The 25,184-nt window shown below is 34.8% G+C and overlaps 1 protein-coding gene across 1 annotated transcript; it reads left to right on the top strand.

The window, feature by feature from the left end:
* Positions 1–16,776: 16,776 nt before the first annotated feature.
* On the top strand, positions 16,777–19,548 carry LOC118045583 (cytokinin dehydrogenase 3). The gene is made up of 5 exons (XM_035054248.2): positions 16,777–17,426; positions 17,539–17,666; positions 17,958–18,227; positions 18,624–18,871; positions 18,959–19,548. Exons 1-5 carry the CDS (start codon positions 16,829–16,831, stop codon positions 19,251–19,253), a joined length of 1,539 nt encoding a protein of 512 aa, XP_034910139.1. The 5' UTR covers positions 16,777–16,828; the 3' UTR covers positions 19,254–19,548.
* The last annotated feature ends 5,636 nt before the right edge of the window (positions 19,549–25,184 follow it).

The raw sequence follows: 25,184 nt of genomic DNA, 5'->3' as shown, positions 1-25,184 counted from the left end.
TTTCAAAAAAACCAAAAAAAAAATTTGTTTTATTTTAATGTCTGGGATTATGAATTTATACGTAAAATGTATTCCCGATACAAAAAAGGTAGTTCTTTTATAGACATTAGACCGGTTAGGTTTTTACCCCATAAGATAAGAACCTCCTTACTAAAGAGGGCTTTTCTTGAACCATAGGTGGACCAACATGATAAGACCTTAGATTTTTTATCAGAAAATAAAATAATGTAGCTTACCTTAGGTAGGGCGTAATTGGGGTGCTAATACCTTCCCTTTACGCAATCAGTCTCCGTACTTGATCTCTAAGACCAGTTAGGGTTCCTAGTAACCAAAAACTAGGTGGTGACTCCCATTCCATTTTTGTCACCACTAAGAGACAAAGAATTCCTTGTCTCCCCATATTTACCAGAAATATATCCATACATTTGAGGGTGGAAGATCGTTGTGACACTGCACACGTGCGACACCCATTATGGATACTTGACTACTTCCAAAAAACTAGCGTTCCATTGTTTTTCAATTTCTGCCTTTACTTTAATTAAGATCTCGGGATAAGTTCTGCTTAACTTCTGCTTAATCGACTTGCATCCTTCCACTAGTGGTATCCTATGTACTACAATATTTGTATCCAAACAAGGCATATCCTCGTAGGACCAGGCAAAAATATCTACGTAATCTCGAAGCAGTGCAATCAACTTTTCCCTCTCTTCAAGGGTGATCAAAGTCTCTATTTTCAGCTCTCGCTTGATTTCTTCATTACCTACATTTATAGTTTCAAGTTCCTCTTTAGCGGGCCTCCAAGCTTGTTCGTGTTGTTTTATTAATTTTGTGAATTCCCATATGTTTTTCTCCTCGCATTCCTCATCTTCTACAACTACTATGTATTCTTTAAAGTTTGGTCATTCATTCTCAATATAAAGTGCAGGTGTTGTTGTGGAGGATCCGCTTTCAGGGTTCCTAAAAGCGGAAAATGATGTGTAAATGCACAGTAAGATATCAAGATGAATTTTGAAAATGCATGATCTCATTAAAGGGAAAAGATTGGCTCAAAAACCAAAATAAAATCTAATTGACATCTTAAGCCTTGATTGTCAATGAATAAAAACAAAACAAAAAAAGGTAAACAACATAGATAAAATTATAATCCAACATTCATTATTGATTACATTTTGAAAACCAATGGAGCTTATTGGGTCTCCCAATTCTGGAACTTCTCTCCTTCGGCTAGCTTTCGAACGAAAGTCCTAACGGTGACTTCTTCTAGAGTGTGGATGGTTAATTACAGCAACTCTTTATCCCTTCTTCCAGATTCAATTTTCTCAACAATGCCCTTGATTTGATCTTCCTCCAGAGTGTTTATATTCATTGAAGAAAGCTTCTGAAGGAGGTTTCCATGTCCCTTATCAGGCTGCATCACATATGCGGCCTTTGGAAACAAAATCCTGATTGGAGGGATGGCTAAGGTTTCTTCTTCATGCTTCCTTCCTTAAATCCAAACCATTCTCTTCTCCCTTCTTGCACCAGTAACTCACTTGAAATCCTCCTTCTTGGGCTTATATCCAAGACCAAACCTTTGTTCTTCAATTTTCAGTTTGATTATATCAATCCATTTAAGCCTTCATTTCTCAAAGTCATATGGGAAAGGAATCTTGTGTTTCAAAAAGCTTTTAACGACCATATTGGTGGCCTCTGAGATTTTTGGCTTCCTCACCATAATGTTCTCGGGCACCCACTCGATATTCACAACCTCAAATGTATGAAGGTTTCCATCCTTGCAATCTTCAACTTCAATGAATGGAACCGCCACATTTCTTACCATTGATATAGTCTCATCAACCTTAACAGTAACCAGAACACCATTGGCAATGTACTTCAAACATTGATGTAGCGAGGAGGTGACAATTCCTGCAGAATGTATCCATGGCCTTCCTAATAATATACTATAGGAAGGGTGGATATCCATCACTTGAAGGGTTACTAGAAAGACTTGTGGACCCACAGCTAGTTCAACCTCAATTGTCCCTATCACTTGCCTTGGCAAGCCATCGTACACTCTAGCTGTCATCACACTAGGTTGCATCTACCAGCATTTCATCCAGCATATACCTTGGTAACACATTAAAGGCCAAGTCGTTATCGATGAGAACTTTACCGATGAGACAATCTTTGCATAGACCGTGACATATAAGGGCTTGTTATGTCTAGTTCCTTCAACGTCAAGTTCATCTTCCATGAAATATAAGTAATTGGCAGCATAGATCCTCCCTATTAGATGCTCCATAGTCTTTTGTTCAATATCTTGGGGTACGTAGGCCTCATTTAGTACTTTTTGCAAAGCATTACGATGCAACTCGGAGTTGTGTATTAATGACATGATGGAGATCTTGGCAGGGGTCTTCTTAAACTAATCCACTATACAGTACTCACTATGCTTCATCAATTTCAGAAACTCATTTGTTTCTTTTTTAGTCACAGGTTTATTTACCTCAAACTCGTTATCGAGGTCCAACACCTCCTTACCCTTAGCCTTTATTTGCTTCTCTAGTTCTTCAGGTGTGAAACAATGACCACTTCGAGTTAGCCCACTTATCTCAGTTCAGAACAATGGCAAAAGAGTTTTGATATTCGAGGTATAGCTATAATCTCCAAGCATCACTCCATAGTCTACTTTGTTTGCATATGAGGGCTTAGTTAATACCAATTTCGAGAGCCCATTAGTTGTTGATTGGACTCTACATTTCCCCTTATTCTCTATCATCTCTATCTCTTCATTATCTCTTACAGCCTCAATCCTTAGCTCTCCTAAAGTCAGCATTCTCACAACCTTTTGATGAAACTTAATGCATTCATCAATGTGATGCCCTTTCTTTTTATGGAATAAGCAAAAATCATTTTCCCTCATGCAATGTTCAAATGGTTTCTCCAAATGTCCAGATTGTACCAACACCTCGTACAGCCTCGTCATGGTCACTCTTAGCACCTTCTCTTTGCTACCAACCTTCATAGTATTCACTCCACTACCACATACAACATGTTTTGGTAGAGGGCTCGAATTCACATTAGACAAATCTTCAAAAGTGACCCATCCAATTTTGATAAGCTGCGATACCCTCTTCTTAAAAGCTACGCAATTTTCGATGTTATGACTCGTATTACCAACATGGTATTCACAAGTCAACTTAGGGTTTTACCAAGTAGGGAAAGGTGGCTACATAAGTGGTAATGGTAGGGGAGTTATCTGTCCAATACTTAGCAATTTGGCATATAACTCTTTTATGGTCATTAGCAAAGGTGGTAATTGTTCTTCTAGTTGTCGGTTGTCTATCCTTCGGTAAATGTTTTGGTTATTGGCCTGGAATTTCATTTGATGGGGTTGGTTTGGGACGGAGGGTTTGGAAAAATTAATGCTGGTGATTTGGGAGGTAGGTGTTTGGTAGTTTTTTCCTTTCCCTTGGTACCTGCCTTCTAGGTTATTCACCTTGATTTCCTTTTTCTTCCTAAAAAAACCCTTCTTCTCTATAGGTTCTGCAATTCTCCCACTTCGGATTCCTTGCTCAATCCTTTCAGCAATTCGCACAGCATCATAGAAATGTTGGGTTGAGCTACCTATAAGATGTTCGTAATATGGGGCCCTAAAAGTATTAGCAAACAGTGTCACCATCTCTATTTCTATTAGTGGAGGTTATACATTGATAGCTTGGTCTCCCCACCTTTGAGCATAAGCCCTCACCGACTCTTGAGTTCCTTTCTCCATGGTAATCAGATTGGTCCTATCAGGAGCAATTTCAAGATTGAACTTGTATTGCTTTAGGAAAGCATCTACCATGTCTATCCATTTCTTTATCTTAGCATTGTCCAGCCTTATATACCAGCTGAGGGCCGATCCTGTCAACCTATCTTGGAAGAAGTAAATTAACAATTTATCATCGTGGATAACTTATGCCATCTTGTTATAGTAGGAACAAAGATGGGTCTTTAGGCATTCCATTCCAGTATACTTAACAAACTTCGGCACTCTGAACTTCTTTGGAATTATGATGTTAGGCACCAAACATACTTCAGCGGCCCTAGTTGGGTCAAATAAATCATTTCCATCAACTGCCCTTAGCCCCTATTCTAGCACAATTCACTTATCATACCATTCATGATTAGAGAATCTGACGTCATGTGGATCCTCGTTTGTTAAATTCATTGTAATAGGGATTTGGATGGGTTGAGTGGGATTAGGATGCTGCTTATTTAATGTATTTGCCCCCGCATTTATAGGTGCAACAAGGATTTGAGTTACTGGTGGTGCTTCATTAGTTGAGTAGATGTTCCCTCTCTATCTCTGGCTCTCAACATTTGCTCTAGCATACTGGTCAGGTGTGCCACATCATTTTGAACTCCTTCAAGATCTCTTTGGTACTGAGCTTCTAGTTGTGACCTTTCTTCATTTTCCGTTCTTTTTCTTTGTCGAGTATTGTAGATTCTAGAAGGGAGACCTATGTTTCTTAATCTGTAGATGTGTGCATAGATGTATGAGAAAATGCATGATTGTGATAAGAATGTTGTGTACATTGGGTATGGATGCAGCCTTCTTGTGAACGAATAATAGCCACCACATTATAAAAGGCAAAGCCGCGATTCTCAATCTTCCCTAAAAAGGCATGGGTTTCAGCTAGGCTTCAACGATAGCGAATGATGTCCCCTCCCACATTCTGCATATTGATTCTAATAATTCAAGCATGTGCAGCAGCTTTGTCCATTTGCTCATCTATCTTGGTCATCTTTTCTATAAGCAACATATTGGTTTTGTTCAAAGCAGTGTTGTTTACGTCGATTTGATCCTTTTGTTTTTCCATTGCTATTAGCTTCTCATCTAAATACTTCACCTTTTCACGTTCCTTGTCAAGTTTTATCCTCATAACTTTTATCTTATTCTTCTTAACCGCTAACTCTACTTCAACACTCTCGAAACCTCTCCTTTTACTTTCTTCTTTTGCAATCCTCGTCAAACAGCTTTCTAACTCCATATATTTCTTGTTCAAATCCTCATACTTCTCAATCATATCCATCAGTTCGAACTGAACTTGTGCAAATTTTTCTTGGTAATATTCTGCACTTCCTTGGCAATCGTTAAAGTCAATCCCCATTGCTTCAAGTTCAGAGCAACTTTGCATCCAATCCAAACTCATCCCTCTTAGCTCCTTCTCACTTTCTTTCTTAGCAATCTTCTCCTCACCTAGCTTTAACTCAAGCTTTGTTATTCTTGCATCTCTAGATTTATTTGCTTATCTAGAAATGCTCTCCTTTTATCCCCTTCCAGTATCATTTCTTCCAACATTGCCTTATCTTTTCTGCTTTTGCTCAACTCTATCCAAAGTTTTTCCACTTGTCTTCTCAACTCCTCTTCATTGTTTACCCTTTCTTCTCTTAATAGGCTCTTCTACAGTTTGAGGAGATTTGGCTCCTACACAAGGCATGGCTGAAACAGCTAGGTCTCTCCATCTTGCATATCCTTTGCTTGCACTTGGATCCTTTAAACCTTCTATGTCAACCAAAACCAGATGCTTCCAATCTTGTTTGATGATCTTCAAAACTTCTTGTGCAATGGGATCTTTGAACAAACCAAAGAATTAAGCAATTCCCATAGTCCTTGGAACAAACTACATGCCCCCAAGTTGCCTTACCACTAGGGCAGGAGTATAACTCATAACCTGTAATCCCTACCAATGGCACCCAACGTCTTTGTCCACAACTCATTAGGACTTTCGCTGTCGTTACCCATAGGGCTCTCCACTTAAAATCACTATTAGGCAAACCTTCTAATTTGTCAACCCAACCTTGGTTGTCTAGATCTCCCCATTCTTCTTTTTCTACAAACTTCAGGGGTCTTTGGGTAAACCACCAAAAATTATTGAAGACAAACTTTTTTGTTTCAATATGGCTAACCATCCAGATATACAATAATTACGTGCAGCATCTCATTGCTCCATTTCTGGTCCTCCTACAATGGTTAAATGTCAAGATGGTTTCAGCTAAAATAGCAGCCACTAGATTGATTTGTGTATTCTCATACTTTACATAAGCAGAGCGGCCTCCAAACTAACTACACCCATCTGGCTTGGGAACAACACAAAGTCAAATATGCCCAAGGCAATCAATCTCTCCTTTTCTAATCCTGACTTCTTTTCCAGTTCAATTTCTAGCATCCTCCATTTCAAACTGGTAGCATTCTTTTCCAAAAACTTTTTCAAGTTGAGATTTTGAGCAATTTTGACAGTTCGGAGATGATCTTGTCAAATCTCAAAGGCAAATAAATCTGATACAAATTGTTTGGAAACTCAATCAACATCCCATATTCCTCCACAGTGGGACATAGGTCTATGCTTCTAAAAAAAAAACATCGATAGTCAGGATCCAAAAAATGAATTAAAGCTCGCACAACTAGGCTTAAAACTTCTACCCTTGTAATTTCCACCAAACATTCGTATTTCCTAAAAAATGCATCTTTATCTACATTCTGAAAATGAGTTGTTAACTTGTTCACCTCATTTATAATTCAATTCAGGTTCTTGATTAACGACATCTTCTTAGTATCGCTTCTAAGGCAGTCTCCTTCAGTCAATTGTGACAATTCAAAATTTTTCCCATACTCTATGATGGAAGATTTAGTGATGGTGGTCATTTTGTTCACAAGTCCTGCAATTCAAGATGCCTTCAGGTTAGACTTGTTTTGATGCAAAAGATATTATAGAGCATACAACCTAAAGATAGGTTCTAGTTTCTTTACGTGAGATATAGGGCAGGTTTATTACTTGGTCTCTAAAAAAAGATCTCTTGTTGTCCTAGTGATCGCCCTTGTAAAGGCAATATGGGGGTTCAGCAGATAGTGAGATGGCAAAGAGTTGGGGTTTACACAAACTTAAACGTTGACTCAAGTCATAAGGCAAGCTACCATTTCCCCACTTAACTTAAAGTTAAATGTGTATGCCCTCAAAAAGATAATAATAATAAAGTGATGCATAATTATACCATGTATGAAAGAATGTAAAGATGCATGCTAAAGCTTTTAAACAAAGTATAATTCAAATACGAAAACAAAAACCAATAACACATAGCATAAACAAATAAATTACCAAGCCCAGTCCTAAATCCTAGTGGAGTCGCCATCTTGTCGCACCCTCGTGGCGGAGCGCGGCGTCGCGGCAAACATTGATTGATTTCAGGTTTTTTTTGTGTAAAGGAGTCGCCACCTAGTATTATAGTCATGGGGAAACCTAACTGGTCTTTTAGAGATTATAAGGAAAGAGACTGGTTGCGTAAAGGGAAGGCATTAGCACCTCTAGTACGCCCTACCTAAGATAAGCTACTTGGTGTTTGGTTTGTCTTATAATTGCTATGGTGTTAGTGTTTTCTAATCCCATCAATTTTCCTAAGTTTGATTCAAACTAAATTTATTAAGATGGAAATCTAAGGAGTATCCATTTGCTTCAAAGGCTCATTTTTTCCTTAGTATTTCAAGAGTTTGCGACTCGTAAATCGCAAGGAGAAGGGATAAAAATTTAGAAATCTATGGTGCTTTAAAAGCCTATTTTTGCCTTAGTGTCTATACTCTCACAGCTCGTAAACCGTGGAGTAAAAAAAATTTAAATGTCCTCGATTATAATCAAGGCTTCTTTCAAAGATGTGTGAGGATTTATTATTCCTAGAAAATTATTTTGGATATTAACCACTCAGGATTTCTTTATCCAAATATTAACAGTGAATAATAACAAATTATTCCTAATAATATTTTGGATATTCGTCCTTTAAGGATTTCTTTATCCAAACATTAGCGGTGAATAATAGATGAATTCCCCCCAAAATAGGATTTTCATATTTTTTGAAATATTGACCAATACCCTTTGGAGTTTTACAAACATGTTATAAAATCCAGAAATGCAAGAAAATATTTTTTTTGTATTTAAGAAATCCATGCAAAAACATATTTTTGAAACTTCCAATATTTTTTGTATATAAAGAAAAAGAGTGTTCAAAACATGTTAAGGTATTAGCCGTATGCAACATACAAGAAAAATTTTAATTTTTTTTTATCGAAACACAAGCATCACAATTAAACACACAAAAAATCGCAATAAAAGCTAACCAGCCGTCATATATATTCTAAGATTTATAATAAGCTTAAAGCAATTAAAAAAAAAATCAAAGCCAACTCATCCCACGCAGTCACCAAGAACAAAAATAAAACTAGAGCAATCACTAAGAAAAACAAAACAATGGCCGGCTGATTTCTTCTCCAGCGGGTGTAAGGAAAACAAAAGGAAAGTCCCTAAATGTAAAAGTTCTTAAACATGAAAGGCAAACCCTTTTTACATGGACAGCAACTAACTCAAACATCATGGAAGAAATGGACAAGCGCTGGCTTTGTCTAAACAGCAATCAATTATTTAGAAGGAAGAAAAAGTTTCACAACCGAATGACCAACGAATGCCTATAAAAAAATAACAAAGGAGGAGAGATTGTGGCCTATACCTGCAGATCCTTTTGCAATAAATAATGACCAGAGACCAAAAGACAACTCACGTGTGCCTCTTTAGCTACTGGTAGATGATGTAAGAAACAAAGATATTGAAGTTGATGTGCTGGTGAATTAAACGTTCTTCTTTTCTTGCTTTTACTAGTTTCCTTGTCGCTTACCTCTCCTTTCTCTTCTCTTTTGTTTTCTTTCACAGTGATGAAAGGATGTATGGGAACCAAAGGCTCTATGGATCAAAGAAAGAAACCCATATGTTCCCCTATTACCTACATTTTGTTTTACTCCTTGCCTCTCTTGCGTTTCCTTCTCTTTATTTTGCTGTTTTTTTCTACTCTTTTCTCTATTTTTTCTCCTTGTTTCCTAGGTCATTAGAGGGGCTTATATATAGTCTAACATATCTCTATTTATGAAAGATTCAATGCATTAATTCTATGATGTAAATCCCTACTGATTTGCAGTAAAAAAAACACAAAAAGGAAACTTAAATATTCTAATTCTAATGTATGATTTGTTTCCAGCTTTTTAGAGGATGGTGTGGCTTCTTTCTTTCCTTCCATAGGGCCAGCTGCTCCCTTTAAAATGAAGCAATAAAAAAGTGGTTGCAGCTCCAAAAATCAAGCGTGATTATAAAGGAAAACAATAGGAATTTGCATAGAAAAAAGGAAAGAACTCAGCCGGGAAGGTTCGTGCATGAAAGAAATCAAATGGGGGAGGGGTTGTTCTTAAAATGTCAATTTTAAAAATGAGAGAAAAACGTGATCAGCTCCTGTATTTTCCTTTTCTGAACGAATCTATGTTCTTCAATTTCTTCATCCGGCAAAATTTCTTTCTAATTTTATCTTCAATCAACTTCCTTATTTTAGCACCTTTTCCATTTGTTCCTTGGTTCAAAAAAAGATTCAAATTGGCTTGCAATTGGTCTTCAACCTTTAAGCATCTTGCAATTGTGTCCCTACAAACTCGGGCAAAAAAAATCCTTCTCGCGGCAGGAATCTCTGCTTCCACACTAGATATTCAAACAAGAATATCTTGAGCTTCTGATATCAAAATCAAGTGATTCAAAAGCCCAAATTTATCTACACGTCCAAGACTACAACTTTGATAAAGGAGTAGAAGTGAAATAAAATCGTTTTAGATAACAGAATCTAGCAGTAATCTAGTTGGTCAAAAAGGGTCTCCTGGTTTAATTTAGAAACTGACAATGATGAGCGTCCCGATATGAGTAAGAGTATGAACTAAGAACAAAAATCACAAAATTTGTGATGGAAATAGAGTTTTTTAGTGCAAACTTGGGTCAGTATCCTTCTAACAGCAAAATTCTCTGCCTTTATGTTAGATATTCAAATGGGAATATCTTAAGCTTTTGATATCAAAAACAAGCAATTCAAAATCCTAAATTTTTCTACGCGTCTAGGACTACAACTTTGATGAAGGAGTCAAAGTGAGATAAAATTGTTTTAGAGAACAAAATTTGGCAATAATCTAGTTGGTCAAAAAGGATCTTTGGGTCTAATGACACGACCAAAAGCTTGATGTCTTCTCCCAAGTGCAGGAGTGTCGAAGTAATAAATAACCCGGCAAGACCGGGGTCGAACCACAGAGAGGTTAATTGTATAAATTATAAATAACAACACAACAATAACAATAATAACGATAATAATAACAATAGTAGTACTAGTAATAGTAATAATAACAATAGTAGTACTAGTAATAGTAATAATAATAATAATAATAATACTCAGTACGTGGCGTTGTTATACCTGAGAATGATCTAAAAGATCGGGTCACAAGTTTCCAGCCTATATACTGAGTTTATGAACAGATAATAATAATAATAATAATAACAACAACAACAACAATAATAAAGAAGAGAAGGAAGAAATTAATGAGAACTTTGAGTTGAAAGATTAATGTAAGGATTAAACAACGATAAAAATAAATGTCAAGGTTAGAGGATCCACTAATGGTACTTCAAACAAGTATAGTATAAACTCTTATTACTCAATTGGAAACCACACATAAAGGAGGTTCCAATCAGATTATAAATTGTTAACATGATTACATTAGTTATCTTATTCGAATAAAGCTAATACTTGTAAATGTTGGCAGGCATTCATGATTATAACTTATGTTAACAACAAATCAAGTTTCTTTCATAGCTCAGGTGTCGGTTATACCATACAGTATGGGCTATGAAAGTACTAAGTATTTGTTGTACCAAGTGTTATACAACATAAATCTAGATTAACCATTTAACAAGCAAAGTATTAAAAGTGAACAAGATAACAAATATAAAACATGTTAGTATCCAACGTTAAGGTCCATGTTAAGTTTATATTATACTTATTATTACACCATTAGTGTACCCTTTTCACCTTGATATAATTAACTTAGCTAAACATAATGAAAGAAAGAAACATAGATGAACAAGATAATAACATAAATGAGAAAGAAGTTAACTAAGTAAAGGAAAGGAAATGAAGTGCATAAACTTAATATTAATGAAAGCAAAACATAAGCAATACAAAGAAAGAAAGCAAGAGCATGATCTTGATTTGAACACCAAGATGTCTCAATACATGGTAAGTGCCTCCTTTTATAGGCCAAAATTTGGAACTATTGATTTGTTAATTAATTGATGAGTGGGTGGCCACATCTTGACTTGGTGACAATCCTTATCTTCTTGTCTGAACAAGACGTCATTGCTAACATCATAATTTGCCCAGAATCCTCAGGAATGTTCTAGGAAATTGTCTCAGCTTTCCAACAAAAAAAAGATGAGGTCATTTGGACTTCTAGAACTCAAGATATGGGCTGACCACTAAATAGTATCTGGGCTGCAGGACAGCTTCGAACTTCTTCGTTGTTCCTTCGGTTTGGACTTCAAAACGGCCTTTTTAAATCTCGGGCTCCCATGAAAGTTGTAGGACTTTGTCTTACCTTTCCATCCATATAAATGGGACCTAAATCCGAGATCTAGAGCTCCAGATATGATCCAATTACCGAGCAATGTTCTGGTTTGGACTGCACCTGCATCTCTTTTCTAAGTTTGGCCATCTCTTTGTCCTTTCACTTTCAATACTTAAACTCATCAATCAATCCTTTTATTTATGTGATAGGCCTGCATTTAAGATGAGCATTTACCATAAATTAAGGTATCTTATAGTATCAAACTTGTTATTATAAAACATGCTTTAGTTAAGGAGTTATTGATACTTCAAGTGCAAAATGATGATATAAAGCCTTGATAAACATGCACTTTTAAGTACTAATCATCTAATTCAGAAATTGAAAATACCGAGCGTCATGATATGACTAAGTATAAACTACGAACAAAAATCACAAAATTTGTGATGGAAATAGAGTTTTTTAGTGCACACTCGAGTCAGTATCCTTCTCGCAGCAGAATTCTCTACCTTCTCGTTAGATATTGAAACGAGAATATCTTGAGCTTCTGATATTGAAATCAAGCGATTCAAAAGCCCAAAATTACCTACACGTCCAGGACTACAACTTTGATGAAGGAGTCGAAATGAGATAAAATTGTTTTAGAGAATAGAATCTAGCAATAATCTAGTTGGTCAAAAAGGTTCTTGATCTGACAATGCTGAGCATCCAAATCTGACTAATAATCTACCATAAGAACAATGATCCCTAGGACCTAATAAAGATGTAGGTCAATTTTTCAACATGTCATGAGTGACAAAATATAACTAGGATGGTCAGATATCGTACGAAACTAAGTCAGAATTAGAGCCAAAGTTGGAACAAAAAATTGTGACAGCAGTAGAACCATTTTTTTTTAGTGTAAATTCTGAGGAATTTATCCAACCTTAAAGACTAGATAAAGAATGAACGAATTTAGCATTATGAACACTCCTAATCAACCTAAAAAAACCTAATGATTTTGGTAGCAAAGGGAAAGGATAAAAAGAGCAGAAAACAGCTCAAACAATGTTTCAAAAAAAATATATTTCTTTCTTTGCTTTTGTCAATTTTCTGGAGAACATAAGCTAAACTCCTACACTCAATTCAAAAGAGGTATACACCATCTCCAGCATGTGGGGTCTAAAATTGAGTAACAACAATGGTTATATAAAATAATCCTAAAGAAATGAATGCACCCTATAAGATTATTTAGCTAAAAAATTTAAAATGAAAGACATATGTCCTTTGAAATATTTTCTAGAAATTAAAGTATCTAGATCTCATAAGGAAATCTTTGTCTTAAAAATATATCTTAAATCTATTATAAGAGACAAATACATCTGTAAGTTAACTAGTTGATACACCGATTAGAAGAAGTTATGAAGTTACGAAGTTATATATATAGTCCAATTAGATACTAGTTGATAAGGGAAAATATCAAAGACTTGTTATGAGATTTATGTACTTAGCCCACACAAAACCATATTTAACTTATATGTATATTGTTAGTCAATGTATTCATGACAGCAATAAATGGATACAATTATATGTATTTTTAGATATTTAAAGGCTGCACTTATAAAAAGGATTTGGTTTACTAAAAATACATGTTGCCAAACTACAGGTACATATACAAATGTTGATCCACAGTAAAATTATTTACAGTCTATAGTAATTTACTCATGCAATACACAGTAAAAACACTCATAGGTTATAGTAATTCACTTTACAATAAAATATTGATCATTTTAGTTATATTTAACAATAATAATAATAATATGTATTAAAATATTTTTCAATAAAAAATAGAAAATTATTTTTTAAAAAAAAATTGAGAATATAACTATCAACCAAAATGAATTAATATAATTAATTTTTAGCCAACCACATATATTGTCATTATACGTAGATTAAAACTAAACCAATTTGCAAATTACAACCACTAGTTCGGACGGTTATTAACAACCGACGTTCTCAACACAAATATAATTTTTTTAATGTATTTACGATCTGCCTTAGAGTAGCAATCACCGACCAAATCTTTCGCAACTGAGTTACGGTCATTATTTCTTATGTATAAGTGGTTTCTTGGATTTCTCCAAGTTATACGCCAAGCTATAACTTGTTTTGTTCCTTAGGTTAGGTTATACAGTGACAAGAAATTAACGCCGTAAGAAAAGATTTTCAAAAGTTATCATGTGGCACCGGGGCAACTTGGTTCAAAATGCATGTTACACGTTTGTTTGACGGATCAACTCCTCGATAAACGCTATAAAAAAATTCCATAAATTATCATGTCAAGCAATGTAGTTCAAGAAACATATTGTAGATTCAGTGAATTAACTCATCAATCAACAGAGTAATTTATAAATTAAAAATAAAATTGAATTTAAATCATGTTTTGAGTCGAAGTATAACCGGCTACACCAAGGTAGATTTTATAACTATTATCCTTTATGCTGTTGTGGTACACGATCGAGCATGGAGATTTTCATGATTGTTATAAAACCGACGCCTTGATCGTTTTGGAAGTAGACAAGAACAGTCAAGGTATCTTAGGAATTTTTCAGAGCTACACCTCATAATTCATATGATGTTGTTTCTCAACTTAGATAACCCAAAGTAGCAAGACAATAATTATAAATAGTGAGTGAAATCAATTTCTTTAATCATCGATAGTTTTATTAGTTTTCACCAAAGTACCAAAATGAAATATCATTATAGCAAGATGGTAGATTATACACAACCGAACTTTTTTTTCTTGTAAAATCAAGGATAAATATATAATAAAAAGAGAAAATTTTATCAATGTTTGAAAAGCTTTAGCTACATAGGTTATAGCCTAGATATCAACCTAATTATAAGAAAAAAAATATAAGAAAACATAAGACCCTACTAATAAAGCAAGTAATACAAAACCACACGAAATCAAAATTTAAGCAAACCAAGCTTAAATGCATTTATGATTCCTATACAGATCAATACCGGTATACCAAAATAAAGGGTTTAGATTCCTGATCCAACCGGCAACAAAGTAAAACAAAAGCCATATCTTTTCAAATTGACTACTTTTCCTCAAATATCAAGATATTTTTATCATTTCATATAGTCCACACAATACTAAATGCGAAACATTATACACAAACGACCTAACGCATTAATTTGTAAAAAATATTGTTGTTATCAGTTATGATTACCGAAGGGCTATTGCTAGCAGTAATCAAGCATTAAAAGTCTAACTGTCATCTTTGTAAATTTTATACTTTGCGTATTTGCCTTTTGCCTAACTTGTCTCCGCTGCCAATACTAATCTATTGGTTAAGCAGTATGGATTTGACTGATGATGCTGGAGAATGACAAACACTCACGTTTTCGGGGGGTTTTTTTCTTACATTTAAATAGCCTGGTCTTTGCATAGATCCTGTGTATCTTGCTGCGCGCATGTTATGCTTTTGTCACTGCTGTTTTTTTCTTTTTTAACCAAAGATAATCCGTCCTGATTTGTCCAAAAGAAGTTAATTAAAGGATACCTAATATGAAAACCCAAAATATAATATTAATTGTAATCTTTTTCCAATATATCAGTAGTCATGCAATCTATTCCAATATGTCATTTGCTAAGATTTGAAAGCGAGCCTAATATTAATCAAGGGGGATCGTTTGATTTTGTTTTAATGTTGGACCGTATCTCCAACATGATACCACAATATCTCAATTAATATTTCTTGTTCAGAAAAATGAGGTGGTTTCTGGGGCATCATAGCCTTACAGGTGATTTGACTGTAGCTAATTTTTCCTTATTGCCAACTTAGGAGAGTAATTACTTTGCCCCAGTACTTTCGAAGGTATATATTTCATATTTGTGCTATCTTACAGTTAGCTGTGCCTGGCTTGAGCTAAGAGCAGCAGCATGATATGCCGTGTAAAGTATAAGTTGCCTCCAAGGGGTTAGGTTAATTTATATGTGTGTGTGTGTGTTGAGATCTTCAAGAAAGTAGTTTAAATGGTAAGGGAAAAAAAGATCATTTTTAACTCATTTGAGTCTCATTTTTTGTTTCTCATGGTATATCTTTATCTAATTAATTATATTTATGAAAATATCTTAAATCTCAGTCGTATATCTATGGATATACATATACATATACATATATAATATGAAATAAAAATATGATTTTATTGGTATATATATGGATTTAAAAGAGTTAGATTAAAAAACCGGACCAAAAGACTTGGAAAGGGTTAATTTTTGGAAGTCATGTCTTCTTCCATGCAGGCGATCCGTATGCAACTTTGAAAATACACACCTTTGGGTAGCGTGCAAGCTATTCGGTAGAAGAAGCTGAAAAAACTAGCCAAACAAGGACTTGATAAATTGTAAGGCTAAGGTGTCCAAACATACTGACCTTGTGCTAGCGTGGAAGGGCGTTCGATAATATAATAGTAGATGATTTTTAAAATATTTTTTATTTAAAAATATATTAAAATATTTTTTAATTTTTTAAAAATTATTTTTGATGTTAATGCATTAAAATAATTTAAAAACATCAAAAAAATTAATTTAAAAAAAATTAATTTTTTAAAAAACACTTTTAAAATGTAAAAACTAACAAGACCTTAATTAAGATTAAATTAAAAGAAATTAAGAGCAATTATAGTAAGAACTACTTGATTAAAAAGACTATAGCTTAATTATTGATTCAACTCAAAGACTTGGAGTTGTCAAATGAAAAATCCTAAATAGTTTTCATCATATATGTGTATAGCAAATAGATAGGACTACGCACCTCAAAATGATCCAAGGGATGATTATCTGCTTGCTAATCAAAGAGGTTTGTTCCTTTTTAAAAAAAAAATTAAGGTTGAAATTTATATATATATATATATATATATAAACATTTTGAAAAATTTATTCAAATCTTCTAAAAATACGCCGTATCGATATCATGAAAGTACATACGCTCTTAAGGTCCTGGTGAAGAAATTTGATCCAAGAATACCTCCTATCATCTAATAAAAGAATAAAATAAATTTCCATTCCAAGTCAACTCATCCGACCCTTTCCCCCGCCGGCCTCTTCCGCCAACAAAATAAAATTTGTTAACAGAAAAGTCAATCCATCCCCCGAGAGACGTAAAGAAACCACTACGAGGTTGTTGACCTTGTAAGTTTATTAATTATTTAGACAAATCTACAAAATCAAAATACTACGGCATGCCTATGGAACTTAGGATGTTTCATAGATTTGTCAATTAAGCAAAACCAACAATGGCCAGCTATAAATGCACACGCACACCCCTCCTTTCGTCTTCACTAATCACCACCATCCTCGAGCCTTATCCTCCTTTCATTTTCTTCATTTTCTTCCAAAAAAAACAAATTATGGCGAAAAGTCCTTCAACTCCAATCCATCTCATAGTTGTGTTGCTAGTAACATATTTTGTGTGCACCATGGGAAAATCAAATGCTTTGACATGCCCACTACCACCTGAACTGGCAGCCAAGCTTCATGTTGATCCAGCAGCCATAGATTCAGCATCTACTGATTACGGTAACATAGTCCATAGCAAGCCAGCTGCTGTTCTTTATCCATCGTCCATTGAAGATATTCAAAGACTAGTAAAATCCTCATACAATTGTCCCATTCCTTTTGGTATATCTGTTAGGGGAAATGGCCATTCTGTTGATGGACAGGACATGGCTCGTGATGGGGTAGTAGTGGATATGAAAAGTTTGAGAGAAAATAAAACTGGGATCAAAATTAGGGTTTCTAAAAACCATTTATTCGCTGATGTTGGAGGTGAGCAATTATGGATTGACGTGTTACACACCACTGCAGCACAAGGACTTTCACCGGTGTCGTGGACCGACTTTTTGTACCTAAGTGTTGGTGGTACGCTTTCTAATGCTGGAATCAGTGGGCAAACATTTCTGCATGGCCCTCAGATTAGCAATGTTTATGAACTAGATGTTATAACTGGTATGTTTCCCTTGTGTATATTTTCACTTTGTTTTTTCAGTAAGAAATAGGCCTCAAAAGAAGAAAAGAAAAGTGGGTTTACTTGATAGCATTGTGTTTTTTCTTGATTCAGGAAAAGGGGAGCTTGTGACCTGCTCTAAAAGAAATAATTCAGATCTATTTGACTCTGTTCTGGGAGGTTTAGGCCAATTTGGGATTATAACTAGAGCAAGGATTGCTTTAAGGCCGGCACCAACAAAAGTAATTATACAGAGCTAGGGAGTTGTGCTTCGCTCTCTCTCGCATTAACATTTCTTCAATTAAGCATGAATGAATGTTTTGACATCTGGTTATATGCGTAATAATGGTGCTAAACTCAAAGAAAGAAAGAGACAGGCATGCTGAATTTAAAAAGTTTCCAACAATTTGAATATTTCGATCAAATCTTAAATATATGAATAAACTATTAATTAGCTCCAACAATTTGTACAGCCTTTTTAACAAAATGTTAATATGTACATTGTTCTGACATATGGGGATTTTCAATTGCAGGTTAGGTGGTCTCGAGCATTTTACAGTAATTTCTCTGATTTTATCAGAGACCAAGAAAGAATAGTTAGGGGTGGCCAAAGAGATGTAGCCAATTATTTGGAAGGTTTACTTATGTTCGATAATGGCACTCCAACTGAGTGGATAACCTCCTTTTTTCATCCAACTCAGCTCCCTCAAATTATGTCCTTGGTTAAAACATATGGTATCCTCTACTGTCTTGAGCTTACCAAGTACCACTTCATAGAAGATATAGAGAGTGAAATAGACCAGGTAATATCAAGTTCATCGTCATATTAATAATTATATATCACTATCTATTTAGTATATATATTTTATAAGGTTAATTACATGATCTCTCGAAAGTTTGACAAAAACTTTTTCACATTTGAAAGATGTCTGTAATGTCATGATATTCCAAAAGATGTTGATGTAACTCAACATATTCTTAAAACGAACTGACAAGTTTTCAGTCTAATCTATATTCTATTTTATGCAACGAATATTATATAAACTAGAACAGTTGACATCATGTAGTTCAAGTTAAAAATATGTATTTTCTTGCTGTGAACATACTTTTCAAAAAAAAAAATGAATAAGTTAGTAGTCACTATCGATTCTCTTACATACATTAGTTTAATAACGAATCTGGCCATTGTTTTCTTATAGGATTTACAACAAGTATTCAAAGACTTTGCCCATGTTCCTGGTTTCATTGATGCAAAATTTGTCTCCTATCAAGAATTTTTGACGAGAGTCCCAAATGTTGAGAATGAATCACAGACACATCCATGGCAAAATCTATTTATTCCCCAATCTCGAATTTCAGATTTCAATGTAGGTGTCTTGAGAGATATTGTTCTTAAAAGAAACATCACCACAGGACCTGTCCTCTTTTACCCTTTGAACCGACACAAGTAAGTTCCCTGTGTGTGTGTGTGTGTGTGTGTGTGTGTGTGTGTGTATTACTTCAACAATAATAGAAGTTTTCCTTAAAATTTCAGATGGGATGCTGAGTTGTCTGCAGTTATACCAGATGAAGATATCTTTTATACAGCATCGTTTCTGCATACAAGTGGGATTGATAATTGGCAGGTCTACGACGATCAAAATAAAGCAGTTATTAAATTTTGTGAAGAAGCTGGTATCAAGATTGTGAAATATCTTGCTGATTACACAACCATAGAAGAATGGATTAAGCATTTTGGCTCAAAATGGACAACCTTTCGAGAGAGGAAAGCGCAATATGATCCAAAGAATATCCTATCGCCAGGGCAAAAAATATTTAATGGCGTTTAGTGTTTACATTTCTGGTCATAATCATGTATACATGTATACCAATAAATATCATTTTCTTTTATGTTTTCTTTTTTATTTTAATTTCTTCACTTCTTGTGAAAGCAGAGGAGGAGAACAGTGATAATTTCCATCATGATGTTAGACCCAATATTGCTTTTGGCGTCTTGAAGCCGTTCTGTATATTGAAGTAGGCATGCCAAGCACACTTGTAATTCATATGCATAAAGCTAAAAAGCAATTACCAATATATATATTTGTCCTCAGTGTTAAACTAGAAGTAACAAAAAGTTACTACGGTACTAGAATCTACTTTAAATTTGCGACATTCCTCGAGGCATCACTTTGAGTATTCAAAGCTCATTTCACCTTTCACGTTGATTACTTTCACATAGCCCAAGCAACTTCTTTAGCTCAGGACTCTCATCATTGGATTGCAGATCAACAATGAGATGGTGATATTGTATTGTGATGAGTATGTATTTTCTATTTAATATTTTTGTGTTAGACTCTATATCAATAAATTGAGTGTTAATCCAAACTAAACCTAACATGTTTGGGTTTAGCCATGAGTTAAGTTCAAATTATTGTTTGTTTGATAAGATGTTAGATCTAATATGTTTAGATTCTTAGTCATTAGCTAAGCCCAAGTCACTATTGCTCCAACAAGAAAGCAGGCTCAATATACTTGGGGTTCAGCCATCAGGTGTTTAATGAGTTGTCAGGTCTATGTTTTCTATGTGTGGCTACACAACAGACCTAGTTGGACTTAGAGATCCATGTTAAAACCATAAGATTCTATCTTCAGATTATTTACATAAACTATTTATATTAGGAATAATCATCTCCCTATATTTATAGATGTATAAAAGATCTCTTAAAGGGCTTACCATATTTCTCATCTTATTAATGACATGTAAGGAATATTTGTTTCTCATTAATAATGTCTAATAGATATTTTTCATCTTGGATAGACCTCGAGAAAATTCTCCTCTACTTGTCTGAATGGAAAAAATAACCCCTGGTATTGGACCAGCAATGGTCCTTAAAGGAAAGAGTGGACGTTAGAATTGAGGCTATAGAAGAATTGAGGGATGCCTCACTAGGAGAAAATAAGCAACCGACAACAAAAGTGGGTTTTACCCTAACACCAATATAATAACAATCATTGATAGAGCTCTTTCATATCCGAAGTTCAATTTTGCAATAGGCATTTCTAATGTGCTGGGAATCAGTCCTTAAATTGTAACTCATCAGTTGAAAGTGGATCCAACTATTCATCTAGTTTGCCAGGAAAAAAAAAGGAATTTTAGGGTTGAAAGACATAAAGAAATAACACAAGAGGTGGATAAGCTCCTGAATGCTAGCTATATTACAGAAGTAGGGCATTTTGTTATAGAGTTATGCCTTTTGGGTTAAAAAATGCTGGAGCTACTTACCAACAGATGGTGAATAAAATATTTAAGAATCAACTTGGGGGGATTATGGAGGGATATATTGATCACACGTTAGTGAAGAGGACCTAGAAAAGGTCTTTTTTATGTTGAGTCATCACCAGATGAAACTTGGTCCTTCCAAATGTGTCTTTGCCATCAAAGGAGAAACATTTATGGGTTTTCTATTAAGCAACAAGGGAATTGTGCCTAATCCAAAAAAGATTCAAGCCATATTAAGCATGACTCATCGATCTAAGAAGGAAGTTCAACATCTTACAGGGAAATTGGTTACTCTTAATCGATTCATTACTTGTTTAGGGGAGCATACCCTATTATTCTTCAAGACATTGAGAAACATAACTAATTTTAAGTGGACTTCATATTAACATAAAGATTTTAAGGAGCTCAAAATTTATCTTTCCTCTCTCAAGATCTTTTCCCAACCAAAGAAGAATGAAAACCTCTTTCTTTACCCAGGGGTGGCAAATACAGTTGTAAGCTTTGTTTTGGTAAAAAGGGATGAAGGAACATAACATCTAGTTTACTACTCTAGCCTCACTCTTTATAATGCTAAAACAAGATATCTAAAAGTGGATAAAGTGGCCCTTGCTCTGGTAAGCACCTCTTGAAAGTTAAAACTATACTTACAAGCTCACTAAGTCATAGTTTTAACAGATCAACCTCTGCGTCATATGCTCCATATGTTAGAGATGTCTAGGCACCTAATTAAATGGTTTATTGAATTAGAAGAGTTTGGCTTTCAGTACAAACCCCGACAAGTTATAAAGGATCAAGCCTTGATAAACTTTATTGTTGAATGTTCTTTTAAAAGTCTTATTGAGACATTTGAATCCTCACCTTTAACAACAACTTCTTCTGCTAAATTAGAAGCCCTAGTAGAACACCCTCTGATAATCCCTACTTGAAAAGTGTATGCTGATGGCCTTTTTAATATCAATGAAAGTGGAGCCAAAATTATGCTTGTCAGTCTTGAAGAACAAGTAATTGAATATGGAGTCTGTTTTGAGTTCCCAACTATGAATAATGACTCACAATTGGTGGTTGGCCAATGCCAAAGAGGGTATGAAGCTAGAGAGCCAACCATACAATAGTATCTTTATAAAGTTTAACCATATTTCAAAGTTAAAGATAAAAATATTTCAATTACTTACATTCCAATGGAAGACAATCATTGCGAAGACCTCTTGTCAAAGTTGACTAGTTCAAATCCTATCGACCTCCCTACAAATTTCTAGGTTGAAGTTTTGAATACAAATGTCTAGGTGGAAGTTTTGAAGAAACCAAGTATAGGTGAAAAAGAGTTAGTAGCTCTTCTCATTAGCATTAAGGAAGATTGGAGAACCCTAATTATGCATTATTTGCTTAATGAGGAGTTACCCTCAAACATAAATGAAATCATTCATTTAACTTGGCAAGCAATGAGGTATTGTATAATTGATAACGTCTTGTATCGATGATCTATCTTAACTCCACTACTAAAGTGCTTATTTCTAAAAGAAAGCACCTATGTTTTGAAATAAATACATAAAGGTATATATTGCCTACATACAGGTTCTAGATCCCTCGCTACTCAAGCCAAACGAGTAGGTTTTTATTAGCTAAATATACTCCAAGATGCCACGGACTTAGTGAAGAAATGTGATCAATGTTAGATGTTTACCTTAGTCTCCTATCAACCATCTACAGAAATGACCATCATAACCTCCCCCTGGTCTTTTGCATAATAGGGGATGGATATCTTAGGTCTATTCCCTAAGGCCACGAGTAAAAGACAGTTTGTCCTAATGGTTATTTATTATTTTACTAAATGGGTTGAAGTAGAGGCTGTTGTTACTTATTTTTGGATCTCACGTGCTGGAGATGGTGTATACCTCTTTTGAACCAAGTGCAAGAGTATAGCTCATGTTTGCTGGAAAATTGACAAAAGCAGAGGGAGAAAGAAATATTTTTTTGAACCCTGTTTGAGCTGTTTTCTACTCTTTTTTATCCTCCCCCTTTGCTGCCAAAAGCATCAAGTTTCTTAGGCTGATAAGGAGTCTTTATATAAATCCCTTAGAATTTGTATTTTTTTATAAAAAAAATTGATTATGATGTTGTCGTAATTTTTTTGTTCCAACTTAAGCACTGATTCTGACTTGGTTTCATATGTTATCTTACCATTCTAGGTATATTTTTTCACTCATGACATGTTGAAAAATTGACCTACACCTTTATTGGGTCCTAGGGGTCACTGTTCTTAAGGCAGACTCTCAGTCAGATTTGGATGCTCGGCATTGTTAGATCAAGAAAACCTTTTTGACCAACCAGATTCCTGCTAGATTTTATTATCTAAAACGATTTTATCTCACTTCAAATCCTTCATCAAAGTTGAAGTCCGGGACACGTAAATGAATTTGGGCTTTTTAATTGTTTGATTTCGATATCAGAAGCTCAAGATATTCATGTTTGAAATATAGCGTAAAAGCATAGAATCCTACTGCGAGAAGGTTTCCAGCCGAGTTTGGTTATAATTCTGTTCTTCAAAATGATTTTATCTAACTTTGGATCATTCATGAAAGTTATAGACATGTAAGCGTAGATGAATTTGGGTTTTTGAATCATCTAATTTTGATACCCGAAGCTCAAGATATTTCTGTTTGAATATATAGAATGAAAGCAGAGAATCCTGCCACGAGAAGGATCCTGACTTGAGTTTGCCGGTCTTTATTCAAGGGACCCGATTTAATATTTCAAGGATTTACCTGGTTAATTAAAGGCCAATTTTAAAATTTTGAAAGTTAATTGAGAACAGGGACTGCATCAGAAAACATCATAATTAGTTGGCTTTACAAAAATAAAGAGAGAACATGTGGTCTTAACATGGAGCATCAAGGCTAATATTAAGGAAACAATATGTTAAGGAGATAATTATTGAATCATATATGTTAAGAAAATAATTAATGCAATATAAAAGATCATAGATATGGGAATTGTTGGTGTTGGTTATAGAAAATAATTTTGCAGTAATTACTAAAATATTTTTTTGAATAGCATGGGTAGAGATTTCTATTTAAGTGAACCTCTAGCCATATACGGGAGGGGGGAGTTTCTTGGATCCTTGGATTATGGTGAAAGCTTTGACTGAGAGGAAAAAGGAAAGAAAGAAAAAAGAAAAAAAGGAGAAGAAATGGGGAATTCTGTAGCAAATAAAGTAGAGTTTCTGCTACTAAAAGGTAGGGATTCGTTTTGTCAAAGGAGGACCGGCAGAAACGAGAGAGAGGGGAGCTTCGCTATTAAAAGGGCGGATTTTAGAGCAGAAAAAGGAAAAACCTAAACCTATCCTCTCTAGCAAAGAATTCGTAGCCCTTCCCCCCTCGATCTCATCTTTTTAAAAACGAAGCAGCCACCCCCCTGATTTTAAAAAGAAAACAGAGATCTCTCTCTCTGGCCGTACATGGTCCCCTCTCCCTCTCATCAACACAAACCTTTTGCCCTTTCTAGTCTCCGCTCACTCTGCTCTCTTGAGGACACGGTGTCCCTGAGCCGCATCCGTAATGCTGCAGGAATGCTTCTCACCCTGGATGAGAAGAACCAACACCGAATTTTCGAAGGTGAAGCCCTTCTCCACAAGATGAACAGGTTTGACTCCCAGAAACATATTGATTTTTCTCTCATAAGTCCACTTGGAGGTGGCGGTCCTGGAAGAGTGAAGAGAAAAGAATCAGAAGGTTGCTGCCTAGTGGATGCTTAAGGCGAAAAGGCAAAAGCTGTGTCCATCGGCTTGCACATCATCTTTTACATTTAAAACAGGCCATATCAGCAGGTATGAACCTCAATTTTTTTTCTTCTTTGCCGTATGTATATTTGGGGTTTGCTATTCATTCTTTTCAAGAACTTGTTTCTGTTTTCTTTAAAATGAGGTACCTGCCATTTATTTCTTTAGTCTTAGTCTTTAACATGCGGGGAATAGAGGCATGCTGCCCAAGTTCTTCTCCTTTCGCATGAAATTAGTATGGCTATTCATCAGGTTTTTTTTTTAGCTCAAACTTTGGTGTCAGAACCTTGGCTCCCCTCTGCGCATACAAATGTATTCCATTTTCCAGTTATAGGATTTTAAGTTAGTTGGCTTTTGAACGGTTTTTTATGAGTTGTTTTAAGTTTTTTTTTTTTTTTTTTTTTTTTTGTAAATCTTACAATATATATATATGATGGCTTGCTACTTTTTATTGTAATGTTTATGTTTAATTGCGATGCTTGTTATTTAGACAGAATACATAAAATGTTTTTTTTGGCATGTTGCATACGGCTAATACCCTAACATGTTTTGAGCATTAATATATATACACACACACACACACACACACACACACACACACAAAAATATTTGAAGTTTTGAAAATATGTTTTCGCATGGATTTCTTAAACACAACAAAAATTATTTTTTTACATTTCTGGATTTTACAACATGTTTATAAAACTCCAAAGGGTGTTGGCTAAT

This window comes from Populus alba, chromosome 7, assembly GCF_005239225.2.
Source record: "Populus alba chromosome 7, ASM523922v2, whole genome shotgun sequence".
Classification (NCBI taxonomy): domain Eukaryota; kingdom Viridiplantae; phylum Streptophyta; class Magnoliopsida; order Malpighiales; family Salicaceae; genus Populus; species Populus alba.
Note: the sequence above shows the minus strand (reverse complement) of the source record. Positions and strands in the feature narration are given on the sequence as shown.